The following is a 23,825-nucleotide window of genomic DNA, read 5'->3' on the forward strand; positions in this document are numbered from 1 at the left end:
ACAGAGAGTCAGTAATATATTAATTTTAGATTAAACACAATTTTTCAATTTTTCAAAAGGCATTACATTATTAAATTCGGAGATGTCATTGTCTAGCTCAGTTTAGTTTAAATATCTTTGCAATCAAATCGACGATAATTGCTGGAAATGAAGTGTCCTCAACTGAGCAAGCCAGAGGAGCCAGCAGCAAGGAAACAAAACTCCATCTGTGACAGAATGGAGAAAAAAACCTTGGGAGAAACCAGGCTCAATCGGGGTCAGTTCTCCTCTGACCGGACTAAACCCGCAGTCAGATTGTGCAGAAGATTCATAACGTAAATGATTCAGTCTCTTACTGAAAGATGAATTAGAAAGCCCATGAAAGATGTATGTTATTACATCATTACATTTTTGGACAATGGGGGGCACTGTTATTTTATGTGTACAGTACATTCTGCATCAGATACATGAAATGGTTGCACCACTGGAGCTTCTGGCATTTTTGGCCGTTTGTAAATTTCAGCCAATGGGCAACAAGAAAAGCGATGTAAGACTTCACTGCTTTTCAAACCATAATGAGAGAAGAAAAGAATGGGAAGATGTCTGTGGATGAATTAAACTCAAAAATTAAACTTGGTCTCAAACTCAATTCCTGGAGGCCCACAGCTTTGATCCTAATCAAACATACCTGATCCAGATAACCAAGGTCTTCAGGATCACTAGAAACTTCCAAGCAGCTAAATTGTACAGAGCTGTGGCCCTCCACGAATTGAGTTTGAGACCAATACCCTAAAAACCAGGGGCTCATTTATAAAATGTCTGTACACTCAGCGTGCGCGCTGAATCCATGTCAGCGCTCATAATTAGAAAAATCTTATAACAAAAAGTGCTTAGCATCACATCAGGGTTTGAACAGACATACGCACTTTTTATTGTCAGAGTATTGCAGGTGTTTGGAAATATAAGCAGTTTTATGTGTTAATAATATTAAATAGTTATTTACAATAGTTATTTACAAGCAGAGAAACCATTCATTTGCAAGCAAGTTCAAGATCATTTGAAATTCATAGATGTCTGAAGGAGGTGTAAAGGAAATTTCTATTTCTACGTTCATTCTATAAATCGCACACACAAACGCATATTCGAGAAATAATCATAAGATCACAAAATGTAAACATATTTCATATTTACTTAATATTTCAGTACGGTGCATCCGTTTCAATTCTCCCTCATGCTCGTTCACTCAGTTTTCAGAAGCTTGTGGTGGTAAGTGAATCTTTCATCACTTACGGTGAGTAAATGGCTTCTCCTTCCATCATCACTTTCACTGCTTGCCACATGTATAGTTTATCTCTCTCTGTCAGCGACCAGGGATTCATGTGTGATAAATGCAGGGAAATAGCTGGACTGACAGAAGGTTTTAGAATCAGAAACACGCATCAAAACTTTAATTGAGGACAGTAAGAATTTGAGGGCTGAAGATACTGCTTTGGATGGGACTAGTTCAGTGAATCATGTACATTGTTCAGTTCTGGCTTTACAGCCTGTGCAGCAGGGCAGCTGGGTGACCGTGAGGCGGGCTAGTCATGGGTCAAAACACAGCTCTTCCGTTCTGATCAGAACATCAAACAGGTTCTACCCACTCAGTGAAACAAATTTAAAAGTGCTGGCTAATGCTAAACGTAAATTCCATAAAATTGTTATTCACATCGGCGCAAATAATGTTCAACTTCGCCAGTCGGAGATCACTAAAAATAATATTAAAGAGGTGTCTGCTTCCCAAACTCTGTTCGGGAAGCAGACACACTCTGTCAACTTTTTAAACTAGCCTACACACAACACATCAACACACTTTTATTATTCAAATCCGTTAAAGGATTTTTAGGCTGCATTAATTAGATCTGCTGTAACCGGGAACACTACTCCTAAAACACAATGTACTTGTGACATCGTAAAAAGAATGGCATCTACGCTAATATTAGTCTTGTTTCTTTCTTATTCTGTTTCTCAGTTTGGATCAGAACCCAGAGATTATGTTCATCAGAGACCAGAATACCTAGATTAGCACTGTGGACAAATCACCAGATCCTGATACACACACACACACACACACACACACTAAGTCATTTACACTACCTGACACAGCTGTGTTTAAAATTGAACTGGAAGTTAAGTGCTGGGCGTCCGGTCAGAGGAGAACTGACCCCAACTGAGTCTGGTTTCTCCCAAGGTTTTTTTTTCTCCATTCTGTATGGATGGGGTTTTGGTTCCTCTGGCTTGCTTTGTTGGGGACACTTAATTTCTAGCGATTATCGTTGAATTGATTACAGAGACCGTCTCTGCATTTAATAACAAATTGTTCAATCTCATCATTATACATCCCTGTCAGTGTATTCTTCTGCTTTATACTGTTCAGTGCTTTGATGCAACCTGTGTTGTTAAAAGCGCTATATAAATAAAAATGACTGATTGATTGACTTTTCATATTGTTCTTTTGTGCATGTGGGTCAGTTAAGAAACATGTTCTGGAAGTCTGATATCAGACATATTTAAAATAACGATGTGAACCCAAGCAAATGCAGACTTGAGAACTAAGGCTTGGCAGAGTGAATGCAGCCTAAGCGGTTTTAAATCGAGCTGGAGAAGTAGACTTGTGTTTAGAGTTGAGTGAAATCTCACTGTGAGCTCATCCTGCAGACGGCCCGGTGTGATGAGCGGGGCATATAGACCACCAGAGAATTATAGCACAGCATCAGGAAACACAACACCTCAAACCTGTAGACACACACAAGCACAGACGTCACCCATCACACTCATTTAACTGAGAGAAAGACAGTTCTCAAGACAATGACCTGTTCTGGGCAGTGAATGTCTCTCTCTGCGGGTGCAGGCCGCTGTAGATCACTCTAATCAGGTCATGCTGACAGAGAGCACCCTCGGTCAAAGCCATGGAGCCCAGACTGGACGGCTGAACACAAACACACACACAGCGACACTAAACATAGGTTAGTGACACAACACAGATGTTTCTGGAGCATCTCCCAACACACTGCTCATTAGTGGAGAGGATGTCCAGCACTAGCATGCTTGATATGCTAAACTCGGCTGAACTAGGTTAAGTCAAATTCATTCTTTGCCACTAGGCGTCACTTCTGGAGCAATAAAAGCTCAAGCACTGCTTTTAATAAAATCGACCAATAACTGGAGGGCTTTGGAAAAATGAATCACTGAACGAATTGTTTTGGGAATAAGGTTAAAATAAATGCAGCTAGCTCTGGTGTGTGGAGTGCTTGAAGTCATAACGGGGAGAGTTTACGACACATTAATTACTGCACTTCTCACTCAGTCATGCTCTGGTTTCATCAACCAATTATAAAAGGCAAGAACGGAGAAAAGGAAGACTGAAAAATCTACAACAAAAGAAAACAAAAGAATTACAGAACAAGGCAGCAAAATCATTTATAATTTCAGCGCTAAAATATAGCATTAGCACTTCAGAGAACGTCTGCTGAAAAGGACTATTCATTTTAATTTGTAAGGCTGCACTACAAACAGTTTGCTTGTATTTGTCAGGAGAACGATGTCACACTTGACGGTGTATTTGTAACAGCAGGGTTTCTGTGACAGGAGTTCATTCCTATGTTCTGTTCATCCAGATGATGTTCTGCTCTTTTCTCCCTGGTTCATCAACAGATCTCTAGTAATTCAGCAGAATGCAGTAATAACCTCTCTTTCTCTCAAAATGCTCACGTCTCTTTCCAGACTGTTTGGCATGGGCACTTTAAAACTCATTAAAATCTGCAGTCCTGATAGGAAGTGTTTACCGGAATATATCTGAAGATGGAAAATCCTGTCGAACTGAGAAAGTGCAATTTGATATTTCCATTATTGTTCCAGATCACAATGCTTAATTCATGCAACACACAATATACACGACATGCATTAGGAAAGGAGTAACTGACCACAGGCTGTTGAATGAGAAATAATGTAAGGACCACAGCACTTCTCGCCGTGACTGCATTACTAGCCATTACTGAACAAGCATTTAGTCAGGCAGTTATGTGTTTTCTCAGGAGTATAACGTCACCTCACTGTACTGTTGGTTTCAGCAAATGCTTATTATTGCATTCATAGATGAAACAAGTTTATTAGCAATGGTCACTAACTGGAGACCCATCTGAGCATCATTCCTGCTGTTTGTGGCTTTACTAACACGATTTATCTTTGTTATTACTGTGGAAAATTTCCGTAAAAGGGTTTTGATTTCATACAATGGTCTATGGCCGGTCTTCTCCTGGACTGATCTGTGGTATCTGGACTCTTGTGCTTGTGTTGAGGTGAGTAAAGAATCTGATTTCAAATCACTCAGCATCCATTGACCTTACACTCCTGACCATCACCCTTCTTTAAGAACAGCATGATAATGGCTTTATTTTATGAAGAATGCCAGATCTGTGGAGTGGATTCAGTAGGATGTGTCCTTCAGTCATGAGCACTTCTGTCTTACTTCTGTTTGTCAGCAATCATTCATTTCCTCAATAATTGGTTTGCCATCCATAATGTATTACAAATACTTAAGAACGTCAGTGAGGAAGCCTTAGCATTATCTGATGTTCTGTTGTTTTCCATTTTACATTGAGCTTCAAAAAAAGCTTTTTCTGATGTGATGTTTTCTGTGTTAAGTGTCGGTAAGTAATCCATAAAGCTTCATAAATATTAAGAAATACTGTATAGACAATCATAAATGCATAATAGTAATTAAATTAATGTTAAGAAACCTGTAAAAGTTAACATTAAGTGATACTGTATACATAGCTTGCAGTAATTCATGTGACCAAATGCCATTAGATTTCTTAGATTCCTTGGGCCAATCAGAGTCAAACGATAGCAGATATGCCTATGTCTGGCCAGTTTATTCAAAGAAACAAGCTGAACTGACTGTCAGTGAAAGTTAAACTGATGTTATCTTTTGTATTTTAGCTCAGGATTAATATGTAGGAGGTCTGCCAGTGTTTCATGTGCTGTCTTTTGCAGGCTCAAATGAAATAAGTTCCCAGTACTCACAAATGCTGCTTAGTAAAATGTACATGATGTAAGACAACCAGCTGCCTCGAATGAAACTTGTGCTTTACAGTGTGTCGGCCATTTGCAATTTTGCAATAAAATGTACGTGTATGTATGTGATACAGTGGTGTGAAGAGAGGATAATCCTTCAGTTCGGAGATTTACAGGAGGTGCATATGTGAGCTCTTCTTTACCTCATGATATATGGATGGTTTGGACAGTGACGGGATCATAAACGATAACAGCTTGCTGTTCCCATCTTTATCCACGATTTCCTGCAAAAAAACAATAACGGATGTGACACAATCAGACTGTCTTGAGTATTTTCAAAGACTTCTTGTGCAGCATTGGCAGCATTATGGAAAACCATTTGGCTTTTATTCCTTCTCAGGATTTGACTTCTTGATATCAACAATTAAATTTTCACTAGTTAAAATGCTATTTGTTAATATCAACAATTTAATTACTGATATCAAGAATTCAATTATTGTTCATATCTGTAATTGTATTTTTTTAAATGTCTTTATAGGCTGCCATTCAAAATAATATCAGTAACCATGTGGTTACTAGTACCACTTATTCTTGAACTAATTTCTTGATATCAACAAGTACATGCTTGATAATAATTAAATTTAATGGCAGCCATTTAACTAGTGAAAATACAATTACAGATATCAACAATTAGCATAATAACTAGTGAAAACTGAATTATTGATATCAAGAATTACTAGTGAAAATTTAATTGCTGAAAGTCATATCCTGAGAAGGAATAAAAGTCAAAGTGGTTTTCATATTAACGTCACATTTGATCAAGACATGAAAGAGACTTGAAGAGAAAGATTTAAATGACATATTACATAAATTACTATAACAGTAAGACAGCTGCCATCTCTAGACTGAGATGATGAATACTGGGTGGAGGAAGAGACAGAAAGTAATGTATGAGGAAGGCTAGTTGTGTCCTGGCTGCTCTGCCCACTGTAGATGAGATAGAAAAGGAAGGATCTCAAGGAAGTTGTTCTCCATCACCAACTGCACCACTCACCATCTCCATTAAGCCGTTCATGTTCATTGATAGACTCATTCAAGACTGCAGCTCAAAAGAGTAGTACTAGAGGTTTTTATACACACCAGGTTGTAAATGCCCAGCAGAAGAGCCTCGATGCAGCCGCTGCTGTGTCCGTCTCTGCGCAGATAAACCCAGAGCAGCTCGGGCAGGAACTGCAGCGTGAAGCGGCGCAGACAGTCCTCTGAGCTCCGGTACAGCTCGAACAGCTGATGGCACACCGGCTCCAGCAGCTGTGAACAGAGCACAGATGAGGACAGGCTTTACTGGGGCTCGTCTCTTGAGCCAGCAGTCATCTCACCTCGCTGTCAGGGTCCTGGATGATGCTGTAGAGGGCCGGCACCAGTGTGGTCTTCTGATGGAGGACTCCAGCGTAACCAGACAGCTGCGTTTCAGACAGTGCCTGTGAGAGCATCATTAATAACAAACATCATATTAGGCTCAAGGTTCTGCGCTCTTAAATAAAGAAAGAAGTGCGTGAAGCACACCAGTGTTGAGAGGAAGCTAGCTACAAGTCACTACAACGACTACATTTAGGAAACCCTCCTGCTGCTAGTATGAATGAATCACACATTACAGCGCGGTTTTCCCGTACAGAGATTAAGCCTAGTTCTAGACTGTAAATATGAACAAAGAAGCTGGTGAAAATAAATCTGCACTGTTAATCTCAGAGTCTACTGCATATTGAAGGGTTAGTTGACACCAAAATGAAAATTCTGTCAATTATTACTCAACCTTGTGTCGTTCTGAACCTGTAAGAACATTCATCTTCAGAACACAAATTAAGATATTTCTGATAAAAATCAAAGAGCTCTCTGACCCTTCCTTATAAAATAATTAATAAATATTGTACATATTGTACAATTGTAAATATTGTACATATTTCTCTTTATATCTGTCTTGTCTTGTTATCGTGTTGCAAACATACCTGGCAATAAAGTTATTCTGATTCTGATTCTGAAAATGAAATGTTCCCAGCTCCAGAAAGGTATCTTTACAATTGTAATATGTAAAGCTATGAGAAATACTTTATTATGCGCAACGATAATAAAAAAAAATTGTTTAACTCCTCAATCAATCAATCACTTTTATTTATATTTATGTTTTAACAGCACAGGTTGTATCAAAGCACTGAACAGTATCAAATAGGAGAATACAATGATAGGGATGTATAATGACAACATTGAACAATTTTTTATTACATGCATGGTCTCTGTAATCAAATCAATAATAATCGCTAGAAATTAAATGTCCCCAACAAAGCAATCCAGAGGCGATAGTGTCAAGGAACCAAAACCCCATCCGTACAGAATGGAAAAAAAAAACCTTGGGAGAAACCAGACTCAGTTGGGGTCAGTTCTCCTCTGACCGGATGCCCAGCATTTAGCTTCCAGTTCAATTTTAAACACAGCTGTGTCAGATAGCGTAAATGATTTATTGTGTGTGTGTGTGTGTGTGTCTGATCTGGATACAAAGACTAATATTAGCATAACTAATATGCTTTTTTACGATGTCACCAGTACATCGGTTCCAGCTAATCCAATTAATGCAGCCTTCCAGCAATCCTTTAATGGATTTCAATAATAGAAGCATATTAGTGTGTTATGAGTAAGCCAATTTAAAAAGATGTGTCTTTAATCTAGATTTAAACTAGATTTAAAGTGTGTCTGCCTCTGGAACAGAGTTAGGGAGATTGTTCCAGAGTTTAGGTGCTAGATAGGAAAAGGATCTGCCACCCACAGTCGATTTTAATATTCTAGGTATTATCAAACAGCCAGAGTTTTGAGAACGCAGCGGACGTGCAGGACTATAATGTGATAAGAGCTCGCTCAAATAACACCAAGCCAGCAGAGGGAGCCCTCCCCCGAGTACTAGCTGCGCTCAACCCTCCAGCTTCCTCTGCACCTACATCCTGTTTGTGGGCTTTATAGGCCCTCCAAAAGTTAGAAGCGAAGTATTGCCAGTTTGCTTGCCTTATCGAGCGTTCTTTCTATTGGTTCTGACTGTTACTCTTGTGTATGATTTTTGCCTATTTACCTGTTCCTCGACTCCTGGACTTCCTTGTTTGCCTGATCGGACTGTTATTGCTGACTGTCTTCTGATATCTGTCTTTTGTCATGTACCTAATAAACGGCCGCACATGGATTTAGACACAGCCTCCTCGTCTACGTTACAGGAGCTAAACTATTCAGGGCTTTATAATTATCTAACAAGATTTTAAAATCTATCCAATGTTTGACAGGGAGTTGATATAGTTGTGAGTTGTATACTTGGTATGTAATTTACTAAGTCTTTGGGATCAAGATGTGGTTTCTTAATAAGAGGCTTAACTACAGCCAGTTTGAAGGTTTTGGGAACATATCCTAATGACAATGATGAATTATTAATGGTCAAAATAGGATCTATGACATCTGGAAGCAAATCTTTTAATAGTTTAGATGGAACAGGGTCTAACATACATGTTGCTGGTTTAGATGATTTAACAAGTTTGTACAATTCTTCCTCTCCTTTAATAGAGAAAGAGTGTAATTTGAAATGTGAAACTGTAGTTGATGGCTGCATAGTTACAATTTTATCTCTGATGGTATCAATCTTAGAAGTAAAGAAATTCATGAAGTCATTACTGCTATACTCTTGGGGAATGTTAGCACCTGTTGACGTTTTATTTTTCATTAATTTAGTCACTGTATTGAATAAATACCGGGGGTTGTGTTCGTTTTCTTCTAAAAGAGATGAAAAATAATCAGATCTAGCAGTTTTTAATGCTTTTCTGTATGACGGGATACTCTCCCGCCAGGCTATATGGAATACTTTTTGTTTTTCTTCACCTGCGCTACATCTTTTGGGTTGGCTTCTTGAAATACTTGTAATAAGATTAGACATATGGATAATGATAATTATCTGAAATATCATCACTTTGCTACAAAATTTCAACACCATTAACATCAATTCCATGTGACAGTACTAAACCTAGATTATGATTTCCACAATGAGTAGGTCCTAACACGTTTTGTATAACCCTATAGAGTTCAGAATGTCTAAGAAATCTAATGTGTCTTTTTCATTATCAACATGGATATTAAAATCGCCAACAATTAAGACTTTATCTACAGCCAGTACTAAGTCAGTTAGAAAATCAGCAAATTATTTAATGAAATCTGTGCCGTGCCCTGTTGGCCTGTATACAGTAACCAGTACAAACATGACAGAAGATTTATCACTAGCACATGATTCTGTAGATAATGTTATATGCAGCACCAAAACTTCAAAGGAGTTATACTTAATGCCTGCCCTCTGAGAAGTACTAAGAATATTGTTATAAACTGTTGCGACACCTCCCCCTTTACCTTTTAAACGTGATTCATTTAAAGTAATGAATTCATCTGGTTTTAGCCAGGTTTCTGTCAAACAGAGCAAATCTAGGTTCTGATCTTTGATCAAATCATATATATAAAGTGATTTTGCAGAAAGAGATCTGATATTCAGTAAGCCAAATTTTATCATTTGCTTCTCTGTATAATAAATAGTAGTTATACAATAATAATAGTTTTTATTTGTTGAACATTAATTAAATTATTGCTTTTAATTTGGTTTGGACATTCTCTGCTTATTCTAATTTGGGGAACAGACACAGTCTCTATAGTGTGATATCTAGGTGAAAGAGTCTCTATGTGCTGAGAATGAACTGTGAGGCAGCTGTCACGAATGAAGGGTCTGAGGCGTGCGGATCCATGTGCAGGCTTTTATTAAACGAAGGCATGGTCATAACAGGCAGGCGTCGAACAGGGCTAACAGATATATAGGAGGTGAGGCAATAACAAAATCCAGAGACAGGCGGAGGTCAGGTCAGGCGGCAAACAATCAGAGAATCAGAATACAGACAGGGTCAAAACCAGAGACAATAATCCACGAACGATATAACTACAATACAACAGGCGAAACAATGCAACCTGCAGTTGAGTGGCTTGCTGCAGTATTTATAGTCCTCTGACAGGAAGTAGCGATCGCAGATCACCCAGAGGTCAGGGCTCCCTCTGCTGGCTTGGTGACATAGCCCCCCTCCTAGGAGCGACTCCTGGCGCTCCACAACACAAAACATAACTGTGAGCTTGGGAGGGGGTTCCGGGAGGAGTCAGCACACTGAGACCAGGGAGGAAGAGACGGTGGAGGAGCCAGGGTGAAGACGGGAGGAGTCTGGGGCGGGAGGCGATCCAGAGCCCAGCCATGATGGTCAGTGGTGGAGCCGACGGAGGGAGGAGCCATGGAGAGGTAACGGTCATCAACCCCATGGAGCCGACCGACGGCGGCGGAGCAGGTGGTCGGGGAGACTGAGGCGGAGGCGGAGGCGGAGAGCCGAAGAGCCAGGGCGACACAGCGGCGCTGGAGGTCCTAGGCGATACCGCAGACTTCAGCGACTGATGCGGAGACGGGGGACGAGAAGGACGCGGGCGGAGCCAGAGCGACAGAGGACTGAGGTGGAGCCGGGGGAAGGGAGGAGCCTGACAGAGCCGGAGGGATGGAGGGACGAGGCGAAGCTGGAGGAGTGGAATCCTGAGGCGACGGATGGTCGACGACCGACCAAGGCGTAGCCGGAGAGACGATGGAGCCTGGTGAAGCTGGTGGAATGACGGAGCACGGTAGAGAGGAGGGAGCTAGGAGCCTAAGGGAAGCCGGCGGGTCTACAAGCCGAGGTGGAGTCTGGGACTCGGAGGCGGGGCGGTGAAGCGAGGATCCTTCACCCACGGCGCGGCGATGGAGACTGGCAGACCCGTGACGAGCTCCAGGTGGAGGGAGGAGGATGAGTGCAGGGGCTGCTGGGATCCATTGACGACGTGTAGCAAGGGTGGGAGGGTGGGATAACTTGAGGCTTTGCACGAGGCGCGGGCACTGGAGGCTTTGCACGAGGCGCGGGCACTGGAGGCTTTGCACGAGGCGCGGGCACTGGAGGCTTGGCACGAGGCGCGGGCACTGGAGGCTTGGCACGAGGCGCGGGCACTGGAGGCTTGGCACGAGGCGCGGGCACTGGAGGCTTGGCACGAGGCGCGGGCACTGGAGGCTTGGCACGAGGCGCGGGCACTGGAGGCTTGGCACGAGGCGCGGGCACTGGAGGCTTGGCACGAGGCGCGGGCACTGGAGGCTTGGCACGAGGCGCGGGCACTGGAGGCTTGGCACGAGGCGCGGGCACTGGAGGCTTGGCACGAGGCGCGGGCACTGGAGGCTTGGCACGAGGCGCGGGCACTGGAGGCTTGGCACGAGGCGCGGGCACTGGAGGCTTTGCACGGCAGGCGGCCATGTTGGAAAGCGGCGCAGGGCAGGCGGCCATGTTGGAAAGCGCGCAGGGCAGGCGGCGACCATCTTGGGAAGCGGCTCTGGGCAGGCGGCGACCATCTTGGGAAGCGGCTCTGGGCAGGCGGCGACCATCTTGGGAAGCGGCTCTGGGCAGGCGGCGACCATCTTGGGAAGCGGCTCTGGGCAGGCGGCATCCATCTTGGGAAGCGGCTCTGGGCAGGCGGCATCCATCTTGGGAAGCGGCTCTGGGCAGGCGGCATCCATCTTGGGAAGCGGCTCTGGGCAGGCGGCGACCATCTTGGGAAGCGGCTCTGGGCAGGCGGCATCCATCTTGGGAAGCGGCTCTGGGCAGGCGGCATCCATCTTGGGAAGCGGCTCTGGGCAGGCGGCATCCATCTTGGGAAGCGGCTCTGGGCAGGCGGCATCCATCTTGGGAAGCGGCTCTGGGCAGGCGGCATCCATCTTGGGAAGCGGCTCTGGGCAGGCGGCGACCATCTTGGGAAGCGGCTCTGGGCAGGCGCGACCATCTTGGGAAGCGGCTCTGGGCAGGCGGCGACCATCTTGGGAAGCGGCTCTGGGCAGGCGGCATCCATCTTGGGAAGCGGCTCTGGGCAGGCGGCATCCATCTTGGGAAGCGGCTCTGGGCAGGCGGCATCCATCTTGGGAAGCGGCTCTGGGCAGGCGGCATCCATCTTGGGAAGCGGCTCTGGGCAGGCGGCATCCATCTTGGGAAGCGGCTCTGGGAAGGCGGCCATCTTGGGCAGCGGCTCGGGAAGGCGGCCATCTTGGGCAGCGGCTCGGGAAGGCGGCCATCTTGGGCAGCGGCTCGGGAAGGCGGCCATCTTGGGCAGCGGCTCGGGAAGGCGCCATCTTGGCAGCGGCTCGGGAAGGCGGCCATCTTGGGCAGCGGCTCGGGAAGGCGGCCATCTTGGGCAGCGGCTCGGGAAGGCGGCCATCTTGGGCAGCGGCTCGGGAAGGCGGCCATCTTGGGCAGCGGCTCGGGAAGGCGGCTATCTTGGGCAGCGGCTCGGGAAGGCGGCCATCTTGGGAATAAATGCAGTGTCTTCTTCCTCCATAATACCCAACGTGAGAGCTGACCCCACAGTCACTAAACCAAACTCAATAAAGTGTGCCAGTGATTCACGTGGACCCTCTCGAACAAGTTGTGTTTTGAGTGGCTGATTTATTCCTCGTGAAAAAATTCAATTAGCAAACAGTCCGGTAAATCAGAGAAGTAAGCCAGGTCCAGAAATTCCTGAGTATAATCCTCAAGTGATCGGGTGCCCTGCTTGAGGGTTAGCAAAGACATTGCAAGGTGCATACCTGGCCATGGTTCGGGTGAAAAGCCGCTGGATCCTGGTGTGAGGTTGCATTCTGTCACGAATGAAGGGTCTGAGGCGTATGGATCCATGTGCAGGCTTTTATTAAACGAAGGCATGGTCATAACAGGCAGGCGTCGAACAGGGCTAACAGATATATAGGAGGTGAGGCAATAACAAAATCCAGAGACAGGCGGAGGTCAGGTCAGGCGGCAAACAATCAGAGAATCAGAATACAGACAGGGTCAAAACCAGAGACAATAATCCACGAACGATATAACTACAATACAACAGGCGAAACAATGCAACCTGCAGTTGAGTGGCTTGCTGCAGTATTTATAGTCCTCTGACAGGAAGTAGCAGCAGAGGGAGTGATCGCAGATCACCCAGAGGTCAGGGCTCCCTCTGCTGGCTTGGTGACAGCAGCTAGCAGACGGTGGGTTTAGCCAGTCTGTCAGCTTCCTGACCTGGGCACTAGTTGGTCAAGTTAGAGCTCTAAGACTTTATGCCATATTTCTAGATAGAAGAGCGGAGGGAGGGATGAAGACCATCTCTTTTCAACAGGTCAGGACAGGTCTGACATCGTACTTCCAAATTCACACACCCGTTCAATGTTATTTTTAGTGATCTCCGACTGGTAAAGTAGAACATCATTAGCGTCATTAACGTTTAGCATTAGCCAGCATTGGACTATGGTGGCTGGTGTCTCTATCTTCACGTTCCGTACAATAGAATCACCAATTACTAGAGCACTTTCATCAGGTTTCTCAGTGGATGCTTCACTGAGTGGGTAGAACCTGTTTGATGTTCTGATCGGAACGGTGAAATTCCAGTGTTTTACAGAACAGTGTTTTGACACGCGACTAGTGCGCCTCACAGTCATGTGACTTGCAAGTGACGATGCAAGGAGAAGCCATTTACTCACCGTGAGTGATGGAAGATTTACTTACCACAGTTGTTTGATGAGCTTGTAAAAACAGAGCAAACGAGCGCGAGGGAGAAATGAAACGGGTAGAAAAAAATAGTAGGTGCGTGAACATGGGTGGGAACAAAAGTGATGCGCTGACCGGCTAACAAATGCTAACACACTGCACGGTTTTAAATTAAAAGCAAACAATCAACAGTCAAATTTGTTAGATTAGTTTGATAGATAGCATCAGGAAAATATGAGAGAATTATATAGAGAATCTCTATATATTATATAGAGAATTAGCATCTATCATTTGTAATTCTGTCTTGTTTGGAATAATTATATTTATATTTCCTGCAGAAATGGATAGTTTCCATGGTTCTGATTTAAATGTGCTTTTATCAGTTTTGGAAGCAGTGTGTTAGTTTCTCAAAAATGTGCTGAAAATGTCTAGTGTTTTTCAGCTTGTAGAGTATGAACGACAAAAGTGTTTGTGGGTTTTGAAAAATGTGGTCACTGCATGCATTTTGTGTGAAAGCAATGAGAAATAATTCACAGACTTCTGTATTACTGAGTGTGTGAACAGATCTGACCGATCTGAATCAAATGTGGCTTCAGTATTAACAACTTTAGTTATTATTATTATTAACATTTGTAATAACATTATTTATTCAACGATTCTTCTCCCCGTCATCTGCCATTTTGTAGAGTACCCGAGAACATAATCAATGTAATCAGCGTCTTTTAAACGTAAACAATGCACAATCCGAACTATATTTCTGGACCTGGATCACTTCAGTTGTGAGCTACGGAACAGCTTCAGAACATGAAACTATTCAGTGCTTTATAATGTTTTTTTGCCTTTTGTGAGGCTCAGCAATACAGAATAGTATGTGCATTACTCACAGTATCAGATTTGGATTGGTCTCGTCTGATCAATTCCCGATTCGGACCTGATACTGATCCTGAGTATCGGATCGATGCACCTCTAATAATTACTGACAGAATTTAGATTATTGGGTGAACTCTCCCTTAGGAAACTGAAGCAGAGGCTGCTTGACTCACCTTGAATTCAGAGAGCCAGTCTTCCACTATGCCTCTATCTGTCGCCATCACCACTATCTGACACACACACACACACACACACACACACACACACACACACACAGGAATCCTGCACATTAGTCACGGCTTTATTAAGAATGTGTGTATTGTTAAAATCAACTCATCGTGGGACTAGACCAATATAGTATGCTTTACAGTCATGTACACCAGAGAGCTATCAACCTGAAAAGTGTGTGTGTGTGTGTGTGTCTCTGTGCGTGTGTGTGTTACCTCAGTTCATGAGCAGAGCAGCAGCGTGAGCTCAGATGTGGACTGGTCACTCATCGGTCATTCTATAACAGCTCTCCTGTTCACTTTCACAACATTCTGTCAATCGACATGTAAACAACAAGCAAAAGATTCAAATTCATTTTCTTCATCAGAAGAATTCATGAATCTGAAAGAGAACTATAATTAGCTTGTTTGTTAGCGTCAAAGATTATTCTATGCATGGATAAGCACTGAAACTGCTTTTGGTCGTTCAGTCAGTGCTTTTGATGCATTCACACTGTCATTTTGAGAAGACAAGCATGATGTTGTGTTGACTCAGTTTGTACCTCCCAGAGAAGTCCTGGCTTACAGATTGTAATTCCCAGATCTACAAAGATCTACATAATCACCGTAATTTTAATATACCGATACTCCCTGCATGAGAAAGCAGCTCTTTAAGAGCATGCACTACGCTAGGGATGCTAGTACTCAGGTCATCAAGCCGACGATGGAGCGAACCAGAACAACATCCGCAGAAACCGTGGACCAGCGTTCCTCAACTGATTCCTCAACTTTTTTATTTTACACACTGTATGTACCATATTTTCTATTTTTACAGCCTGTATATTTTTTATCCTTCATTTAAAATACATTCACGAAAACAACTGTTTAGATATTCGGAGTGGAATAAAAAGTTATTTCTTACATAACGTAGAAGAATCCGCCTCATGTCCAGGATCTTCTCTCCTGATATATTTGCAGTCAAATCTTTTTCTAAGTGCAGTTTCTCATTCTTCTGTCCTGACGTTATATCCATTAAATGTTCCTACCAGGGCTTACCGCACACGAGAAGCTCAATATCGCATCTTTCAAATATGAGCCTGTGATTGGCTTTATTATTGAATGGTTGAAAATTGTAATGTACACAAGAGCTGAAAAATGATCCACGGTTTGCGAAAGGCTCTTGTTCAGCATGCAGTGCCAACTACGTGAAAACTAGCTGTTGCTAAAGCCTACAAACCATTCGATTATCGACTATTTGCATGAACCTCTGTTGTTTAAATGCTGTTAAAACGGCAGAGCACGCGTTGTTCCCTTGGTTATCAGCTGAGAAGCAGACTGCGAGGCTTGTTTCACATCTCCATGATCACGTGACACCTGAAAAGGTGACGGACTTCATTGTAACGAGAAGTGAAATGCTCGTTTCCTGCCTGCTTCAAGGTGACACGATGGACAGTGACTCTCAGAATGAAGTATTGCTTTGGTGTTAAAGCCAGAATCAACTAGACGTCAATCATCACTAGAGTACCCTCGTGTTTTGACCACTAGATGTCACGAGGCTGTGAAGCAGGAAAAAGCCTCAAACGCTCAAAACACAAGGCTTCATCTCTAGTCATCAGTCAAAAAGAGAGCAGACGATGCCATTTTGCATCTTAAGGGTTCCGAAAATCATGTGAAAATTACATTTAATGATTTTCGTCAGTCCTCCAGTTGAAAAGACCAGTTTGTAGATCGTTCCCTAGATGATGGACCGATGTTGTGGTAGCTGGATTTCTTATGTAATAGGATTCATAAGTTCATTGCCTGATAAACAACTGACGATTGTTGGTTCTAAACAAGGCTGTGTCCTTCCACATATACTGCTGATTTAGTATAGTGTTTGTACAAGGCTTTAAGTGCAGTGCTGCAGACTCTAAAGCTCCTGTCTGAGTGTGGGCAGGGTCTGATGAGGAGAGAGGGGCAGGTTGTAGATATTTCTGCACTTTTTTTTTCCGTTTACATATTTTAAGCAGTTTTAGGAGCAGATGAAGCTATGAAGCTTATCCTACTGTTCCTACAGCGGTGTGAGATTGATTGATTGAAAGCGGAGGAATGAAGTGCAGTCAGATTTATGTTATGAATGAATGATGCACTTAATCTAATAACAGCCTAGGGATTACAATGAGGCTACATTCACACATTTGAGTTTTTCCTTTTTAGTTTTTTTATGTAATGTATTAAAATACACACACACACACACACTCTTTGGCCTTTACTTTCTGCCGTTTTAAATATTCAAAATAAAAACAAATTAATTCTGCATAATTTTTAAGTTTGTTTCCTCATGGGGACCTAAAAAAGATGGCCCCTATAACGTGATAAATATCAGGTACATACAGAGAGAGAGAGAGAGAGAGAGAGAGAGAGAGAGAGAGAGAGAGAGAGAGAGAGAGAGAGAGAGGATCCATATTTAGGAAACGTCGAAACATTATGGACTCTGACGTCACGTCACGTCACGGCATCTCAGGGAGCGCGCACAGACACAGATAAATATATGTATGTCATCGTGCAGTTATTATTCGTATGAAGCCTCGCATCATTTAGAAGAATAAAGCGGCACGCAGCGTGTGTATGTGGAGCGCAGTGCCCTAGGCAGCACAGGATGAACTCACCTAGTTAGGGTGCACAGACGATCAGCTGTCAACTCCTGCCGAGAGCCCAGCGCAGATGGTGACGCAGCCGGAAGTGCAACATCCTCACATAATAAAAGCATGGCGCAGCGTTTAACCTCCGGGAAAGATGTGGCATGAAATGTACATTTTAGCCTCAACTATGCTCTAATTGTTTGCAATGGATTGTGAACAATTCATCTGTGTATAATTAATTTTTTGCTTCTTTTTTTAAGTTGTATCATGTTCTGGTGAATCTTCTCTCTGCTGAAATGCTTAATCTAATATATGCCCACGCATTGGCTCAACTCTGCCACGCCCACATCCCAACATCCAATCAGCAGCCGAAACAGAACCAGAATCTTAATGATGTCCCGTTTGGTTTGTAAACAATGTAGATAAGTAAAGAATAAGTTCCTACACTCCTTAGTCTTGTATCAAATGTTCTACTTAAAATTCGTCATTATTTGTTCCTGTCAACAGTAGAGGATCCGTTTGATAATACCTGGTAAGGCTTTAACTAAATTAAACAGCTTTCTAATTGTAATTCGTACTAATTCAGTTACACTGAGTACACTGTAAAAAATGTGTGAAAACAATTCACTGTAATAGTTCACAGTAAATAACAGTATTATCACTTTACAGGCTTGTACTGTGATATTCACAATATAATGCTGTGTTCGGGGATTTTACTGTGAAAATAATGTAGGCGAAGTCGTTATAGGAAACTACTGTTTCCCGCCTCCTTGTGCTGAATCATCTAACTGAGCTCTAAGTGTTGAAATGTCAAATTAAATGCCCTTTTTATATGATAATGCAGGGTTCCTCAGATCTTACCCTGGAGGTCCAATGCACTGCAGAGTTTAGCTCCAACCCTGATTAAACTCCCCTACCTGTGATTTTCTAATGATCCTGAAGACACTGATTAGCACGCTCAGATGTATTTGATTAGGGTTAAAGCTAAACTCTGCAGGAAAGTGGATCTCGAGGTCAAGATTTGAGGATCACTGTGACAGTGTATGTCATTTAAAAGTATAAACCATGTAGATTTAGTTGTAGGTTTGGTTGTCACGTTGTTAGCGATTAGCTTACTCGTGTAAGCTTGTGTAGGTCTCAGCGCACCAGTTTTTTAAACCATTAAAAACCGTTGGTTGTAATAATTGTTTTGTATTATGTTATAGCTAACTGTGAGGCATTAGCTGTTTTTCTAGCCTCATTTTAAAAAAAAAGGGTTAAATTGATCACCCTTTCCAGCTGATTTAGTTCACAAACAACTGACAGTTTTGACCTGAACATGATTTTCTGTTGCAAGAATTAATCCTGTAAGACGTCTGCCAGACGTTTGTAGACAGCAGATGCTTTCCAGATCAAGAGATCTTTAACAGACAGAAACCTTGTCAACTCCATTTGGGCTTGATTTTCATTTAATGCCAAATGCAACAGTCTACCAACGACACAAAGTTGTTTAATTACAACTTAATTAGATGTTTATTTTCATTATTCATTGCATTAGAAGAAAGTGCAATTAAAGACTTGGTGGCTAATGAAGTATTCTACTAGTTAAAATATAATTTAAGATATCAATAATTCTATTTTCTATTATTTGCAAGGGCAATTTCAGATATGAACAATTTAAGACTGGATATCAAGAATGTAAAAGTCATATCTTGAGAAGCAATAAAAGTGAAAACGGCAGAGTACAGGCTGGAATGATGAGCGACATGCTCAATCATCTCATCAGTGAAGAACATTCTGAAGTACTGGAAAGGGGGTTAACATGCTCTCAATGTCTTCATGCTCCAGATTCTTCTTGTGCCATTGTGTGGGCCTTCAACCAAGAATGTATTTTCCTTTTCTTCTTTTCTTACGTGATACTTTTGTTTGGATCTTCAACCAGGGACTCAAAAAAACGATAATCAGGATCCTCTGTTGCCAGGGTCATCAAACTTGATCCTGGTGGGAAGGTGTTCTGCAGAGTTTAACTCCTACTTGCCTGGAAGTTTAAGCATACCTAGTAAATCTAGTAATTACCTTCTGATTCTCAGCTTGTACAGATTTGTGAATATTCATATTGAATTTTCAGAGACACTCTCAGAGTCCAAAGTAATGATTTTTAAGCACATACTGATGAAAACAAACGACGATCACACTGATTTCTGCAGCTCTTCTGTTATTTTCACAGCTTATGTTGCTGTTGAGCCGAATGTGGTGTGTTTGCTCTCCTTGTGTGAAGGTAAATTAAACTTGTCCTACAGGTGCCATCTTGTGGCAAGAATATGTAATGAAGTGTATTTTTGTAATTGCTGGACCTAACTCTACATAACATGCAGGATTTGATCTCATCTTTTTCTCTTTGTTTGTGTTCTGCACATTTTTGGTTGTGTTCCAGCAATTCTCAGTGATTCCTGAGGAGAAATATCTTCTTCACCACCTTGACTTGTTCTACTGCCTGTGGTTGAGATTTGTGTTCTGCCTGGTTTCACAATTTGTGTGTGCGTCTTCTTTGTGAGGGTCATTTTAAGTATTAGATCATCGGAGTGAGGACAATTTTGGCAGGTCATCATTTTCTGAAAGCTCTTTAAATGCCTGTTTGAGAGTCAAGAATTGATATTTAATATTTAATATTTTAAACCAGAAGGGCTGTTAAAAATGCAAATTCATTCGGAGTTTGAAATAAGCAGAGCTTGTACGATATTTATAACCTTATTTATTTTGACAGTTTATACACAATAAAAACTAAAGAGAGTGTAGTTTAGTTTTGAGCTCATATAGGTAGTGAAAAATCGTCAAGCAGACATATGCAACTTTTGCACAGTTTGGAAGCTGTTGAAATAAAAATCAAGTCAAGTAAATAATTTGTAGAGATCTACCCAAAGCAGCAGTCATGATGAACCATCTAATTACCAAACTAATCAGAATTTGCAAATGGAAAAATCAAGTAAGCCTGATTTGTGTTCACACTGCACGTTTTTAGTGAACCCTCAGCCGAAAGTCGAACTCAGACCACCTCCTGAGATGGTCTTGACTTGGTTCACTTCTGAGGCGTCCGAGATCATTTGAAGTGTTCACACATGAGGCAAAAATCATGTAAATCGTGCTCAAACCCATGAAAAGGATCAAGTTTAAAAAACACACTTAGTGCCCATTTATGTCAAAACTAGGCGAAATTGTCATTTACATACAGCTGGTACAACCAGTCCCAGATTATAATTGGGTAAAGAGTAGGTTTAGGGTAAGGAGATTGCATTATGTCAATGTATGTCCTCACAAAGATAGCTATACAGAGTTTTGTGTGTGTGAGTGTGAACTCAGACTGAGTGTGGCACATGTTGTAAATGTCATCCCAGCTAACAGGGAATGTTGGGAAGGAACGTCCAATCTGATCAGAGGTTGCCGTGCGAGTTGGTGACTTTCAGTTCCGGCTGAGCGAACGGCACGGGGTAGCCTACAACTTAGGTCTCAGCAGAGATGGACTGCATTTAACTTTGCTTTGATATATATGTTCAAGTTGTGTGTTAATGACCACGCGTGAGTTTAGATATGATTAACCCTCTCCAAATGTGCCATTGAGTGCATAACTAGTAAGATATTTCCTAATTGTTTGTAAAGAGAAATGACGATGCCGAACCCAGCGTTTTGCCCAAGCCGTTTATCCCACCTATATTCACTATACTTGGATTCGCCTGACTCGCTGGAAGCAAGGAGCCTACATCCAGAGCCTTGGTATCTCATCAAAGGTCAGTGGAGTGAGAGAGAGGAGAATTCTTCACATTCTTTAATATTTTTTTTTCAGTCATTTTTATTTATATAGCACTTTTAATAACACAGGTTGTCTCAAAGCACTGAACAGTATAAAGTAGAAGAATACAATGATAGGGATGTTATAATGATGAGATTGAACAATTTGTTATTAAATGCAGAGATGGTCTCTGTAATCAATTTTACGGTAATTGCTAGAAGTTAAATGTACCCAACAAAGCAAGCCAGAATGGAAAAAAAAACCTTGGGAAAAACCAGACTCAGTTGGGGCCAGTTCTCCTCTGACCGGACGCCCAGCACTTAACTTCCAGTTTAATTTTAAACACAGCTGTGTCAGATAGTGTAAATGACTTTTTTTTTTTTTTTTTTTGTGTGTGTGAGCATCAGGATCTGGTGATCTGTCCACGGGGGTCATCTAGGTGTTCTGGTGTCTGATGAACATAATCTCTGTGTGCTGATCCACCATCTAGTCTGGATACAAACTGAGAAACAGAATAAGAAAGAAAAGAGACTAATATTAGCGTAGATGCCATTCTTTTTACGATGTCACAAGTACACCGTGTTTTAGGAGTAGTGTTCCCAGTTCCAGCTGATCTAATTAATGCAGCCTAAAAATCCTTTAACGGATTTGAATAATAAAAGGTGTGTTGGTGTGTTATGTGTAGGCTAGATTAAAAAGATGTGTCTTTAATCTAGATTTAAACTGACAGAGTGTGTCTGCTTCCCGAACAGAGTTAGGGAGATGGTTCCAGAGTTTAGGTGCTAGATAGGAAAAGAATCTGCCGCCCGCAGTTGATTTTGATATTCTAGGTATTATCAAATGGCCAGAGTTTTGAGAACGCAGCGGACGTGCAGGACTATAATGTGATAAGAGCTCGCTCAAGTATTGAGGAGCTAAACCATTCAGGGCTTTATAGGTAATTAATAAGATTTTAAAATCTATCTGATGTTTGATAGGGAGCCAGTGCAGTGTTGACAGAACCGGGTTAATATGATCATACTTCCTAGTTCTAGCTGCTGTGTTTTGGACTAGCTGAAGTTTGTTTATCAAGCGTGCAGAACAACCACCCAATAAAGCATTGCAATAATCTAACCTCGAGGTCATAAACACATGAATTAATATTTCTGCATTAGAAGTTGAAAGCATAGATCATAATTTGGATATATTTTCAAGATGGAAAACGCAGTTTTACAGATGCTAGAAACATGATTTTTGAAAGAAAGATTGCTATCAAGCAGCACACCTAGGTTCCTAACTGATGATGAAGAATTAACAGAGCAGCCATCAAGTGATAGGCTGTGTTCTAGGTTAATACATGTGAGGTTTTTAGGTCCAATTATTGGCATCTCAGTTTTTTCAGAATTTAGTATTAAAAAGTTTCTCATCATCCAGTTTTTTATATCGACTATGCATTCTGTTAGATTCTCAATTTGGTGTGTATCACCAGGCTGCGCTGAAATATAGAGCTGAGTATCATCAGCATAGCAGTGAAAGCTAACACCATGTCTCCTGATAATATCTATAGGTTGATAACATGTATAGGTTGAAAAGTAACGGTCCTAGCACTGAGCCTTGAGGAACTCCATATTTCACTTTTGATCGATATGATACCTCCTCATTTAATGCTACAAACTGATAGCGGTCAGATGTATATGATTTGAACCATGCTAAGGCACTTCCACTAATGCCAACATAGATTTCTAGTCTCTTCAAGAAAATGTTGTGATCGATAGTATCAAATGCTGCGCTAAAATCTAATAGCACTAATAACGAGATAAAACCACAATCTGATGATAGAAGCAGGTCATTAGTAACTCTAATGAGAGCAGTCTCAGTACTATAGTACAGGCTAAATCTTGATTGGAAATCCTCGCAGATACCATTTTTCTCAAAGAATGAATACAGTTGTGAGTTGTAAGTCTTTGGTCAAGATGTAGTTAAGAGGCTTAACTACAGCCAGTTTGAAGGTTTTGGGAACATATCCTAATGACAATGAGGAATTAATAATGGTCAAAATAGGATCTGTGACTTCTGGAAGCCAATGTTTTAATTGTTTAGATGCAATAGGGTCTAACATACATGTTGCTGGTTTAGATGATTTAACAAGTTTGTAAATTCTTCCTCTCCTATAATAGAGAATGAGTGTATTTTTTCCTCAGGGATCTATAGCTCACTAACTGATGTGAAACTGTAGTTGACGGCTGCATAGTTAAAATTTTATCTCTGATAGTATCAATCTTAGAAGTAAATTAATTCATGAAGTCATTAATGCTGTACTCTTGGGAATGTTAGCACCTGTTGACGTTTTATTTTTTTATTAATTTAGTCATTGTATTACCCTGTATTTACCTCGAAATCCAGGGAAAGATTGCAAAACCTTGAAAGAGAGAGCAGACAGCTTCGAGAGTCACAGCAATCAATGAAGGATGACATTAGGCAACTGTTAAAATCCAGAAAGATATGCAAGAGATGCTGTTGGGAGACCGGCCCAGTCCAGTTCATCCATGCCCTGAGCCACCACCTATAGTGCCATTACCTCCACTACCCTCACCTGGAACTATAAACAGGCAGAGAGACCGTTCCTCAACCAGCCCATCAAGTACATCCAGTACCAGCCCCACGTAAACTTTCTACCCCGCATAGTAGAGAACACGTTAATACTGCATATAGTGAAGCTTGCCTTATTCAGCCGCCC

The 23,825-nt window shown here is 41.8% G+C and overlaps 1 protein-coding gene across 1 annotated transcript in view; it reads right to left on the reverse strand.

Annotated features, from left to right (window-relative positions):
• LOC122351654 (protein FAM126B-like) overlaps positions 1 to 17,506 on the reverse strand; it is a 30,575-nt gene extending 13,069 nt beyond the window's left edge. Inside the window, 8 exon segments of the mRNA XM_043248876.1 lie at positions 2,659 to 2,754; positions 2,832 to 2,947; positions 5,238 to 5,318; positions 6,175 to 6,342; positions 6,411 to 6,512; positions 14,693 to 14,749; positions 14,963 to 15,058; positions 17,374 to 17,506. Coding sequence (XP_043104811.1) covers positions 2,659 to 2,754; positions 2,832 to 2,947; positions 5,238 to 5,318; positions 6,175 to 6,342; positions 6,411 to 6,512; positions 14,693 to 14,740 — 611 coding nt within the window. The 5' untranslated portion in view covers positions 14,741 to 14,749; positions 14,963 to 15,058; positions 17,374 to 17,506.
• Positions 17,507 to 23,825: the final 6,319 nt, after the last annotated feature.

The sequence above is a fragment of the Puntigrus tetrazona genome, chromosome 9 (genome assembly GCF_018831695.1).
Source record: "Puntigrus tetrazona isolate hp1 chromosome 9, ASM1883169v1, whole genome shotgun sequence".
Lineage (NCBI taxonomy): Eukaryota > Metazoa > Chordata > Actinopteri > Cypriniformes > Cyprinidae > Puntigrus > Puntigrus tetrazona.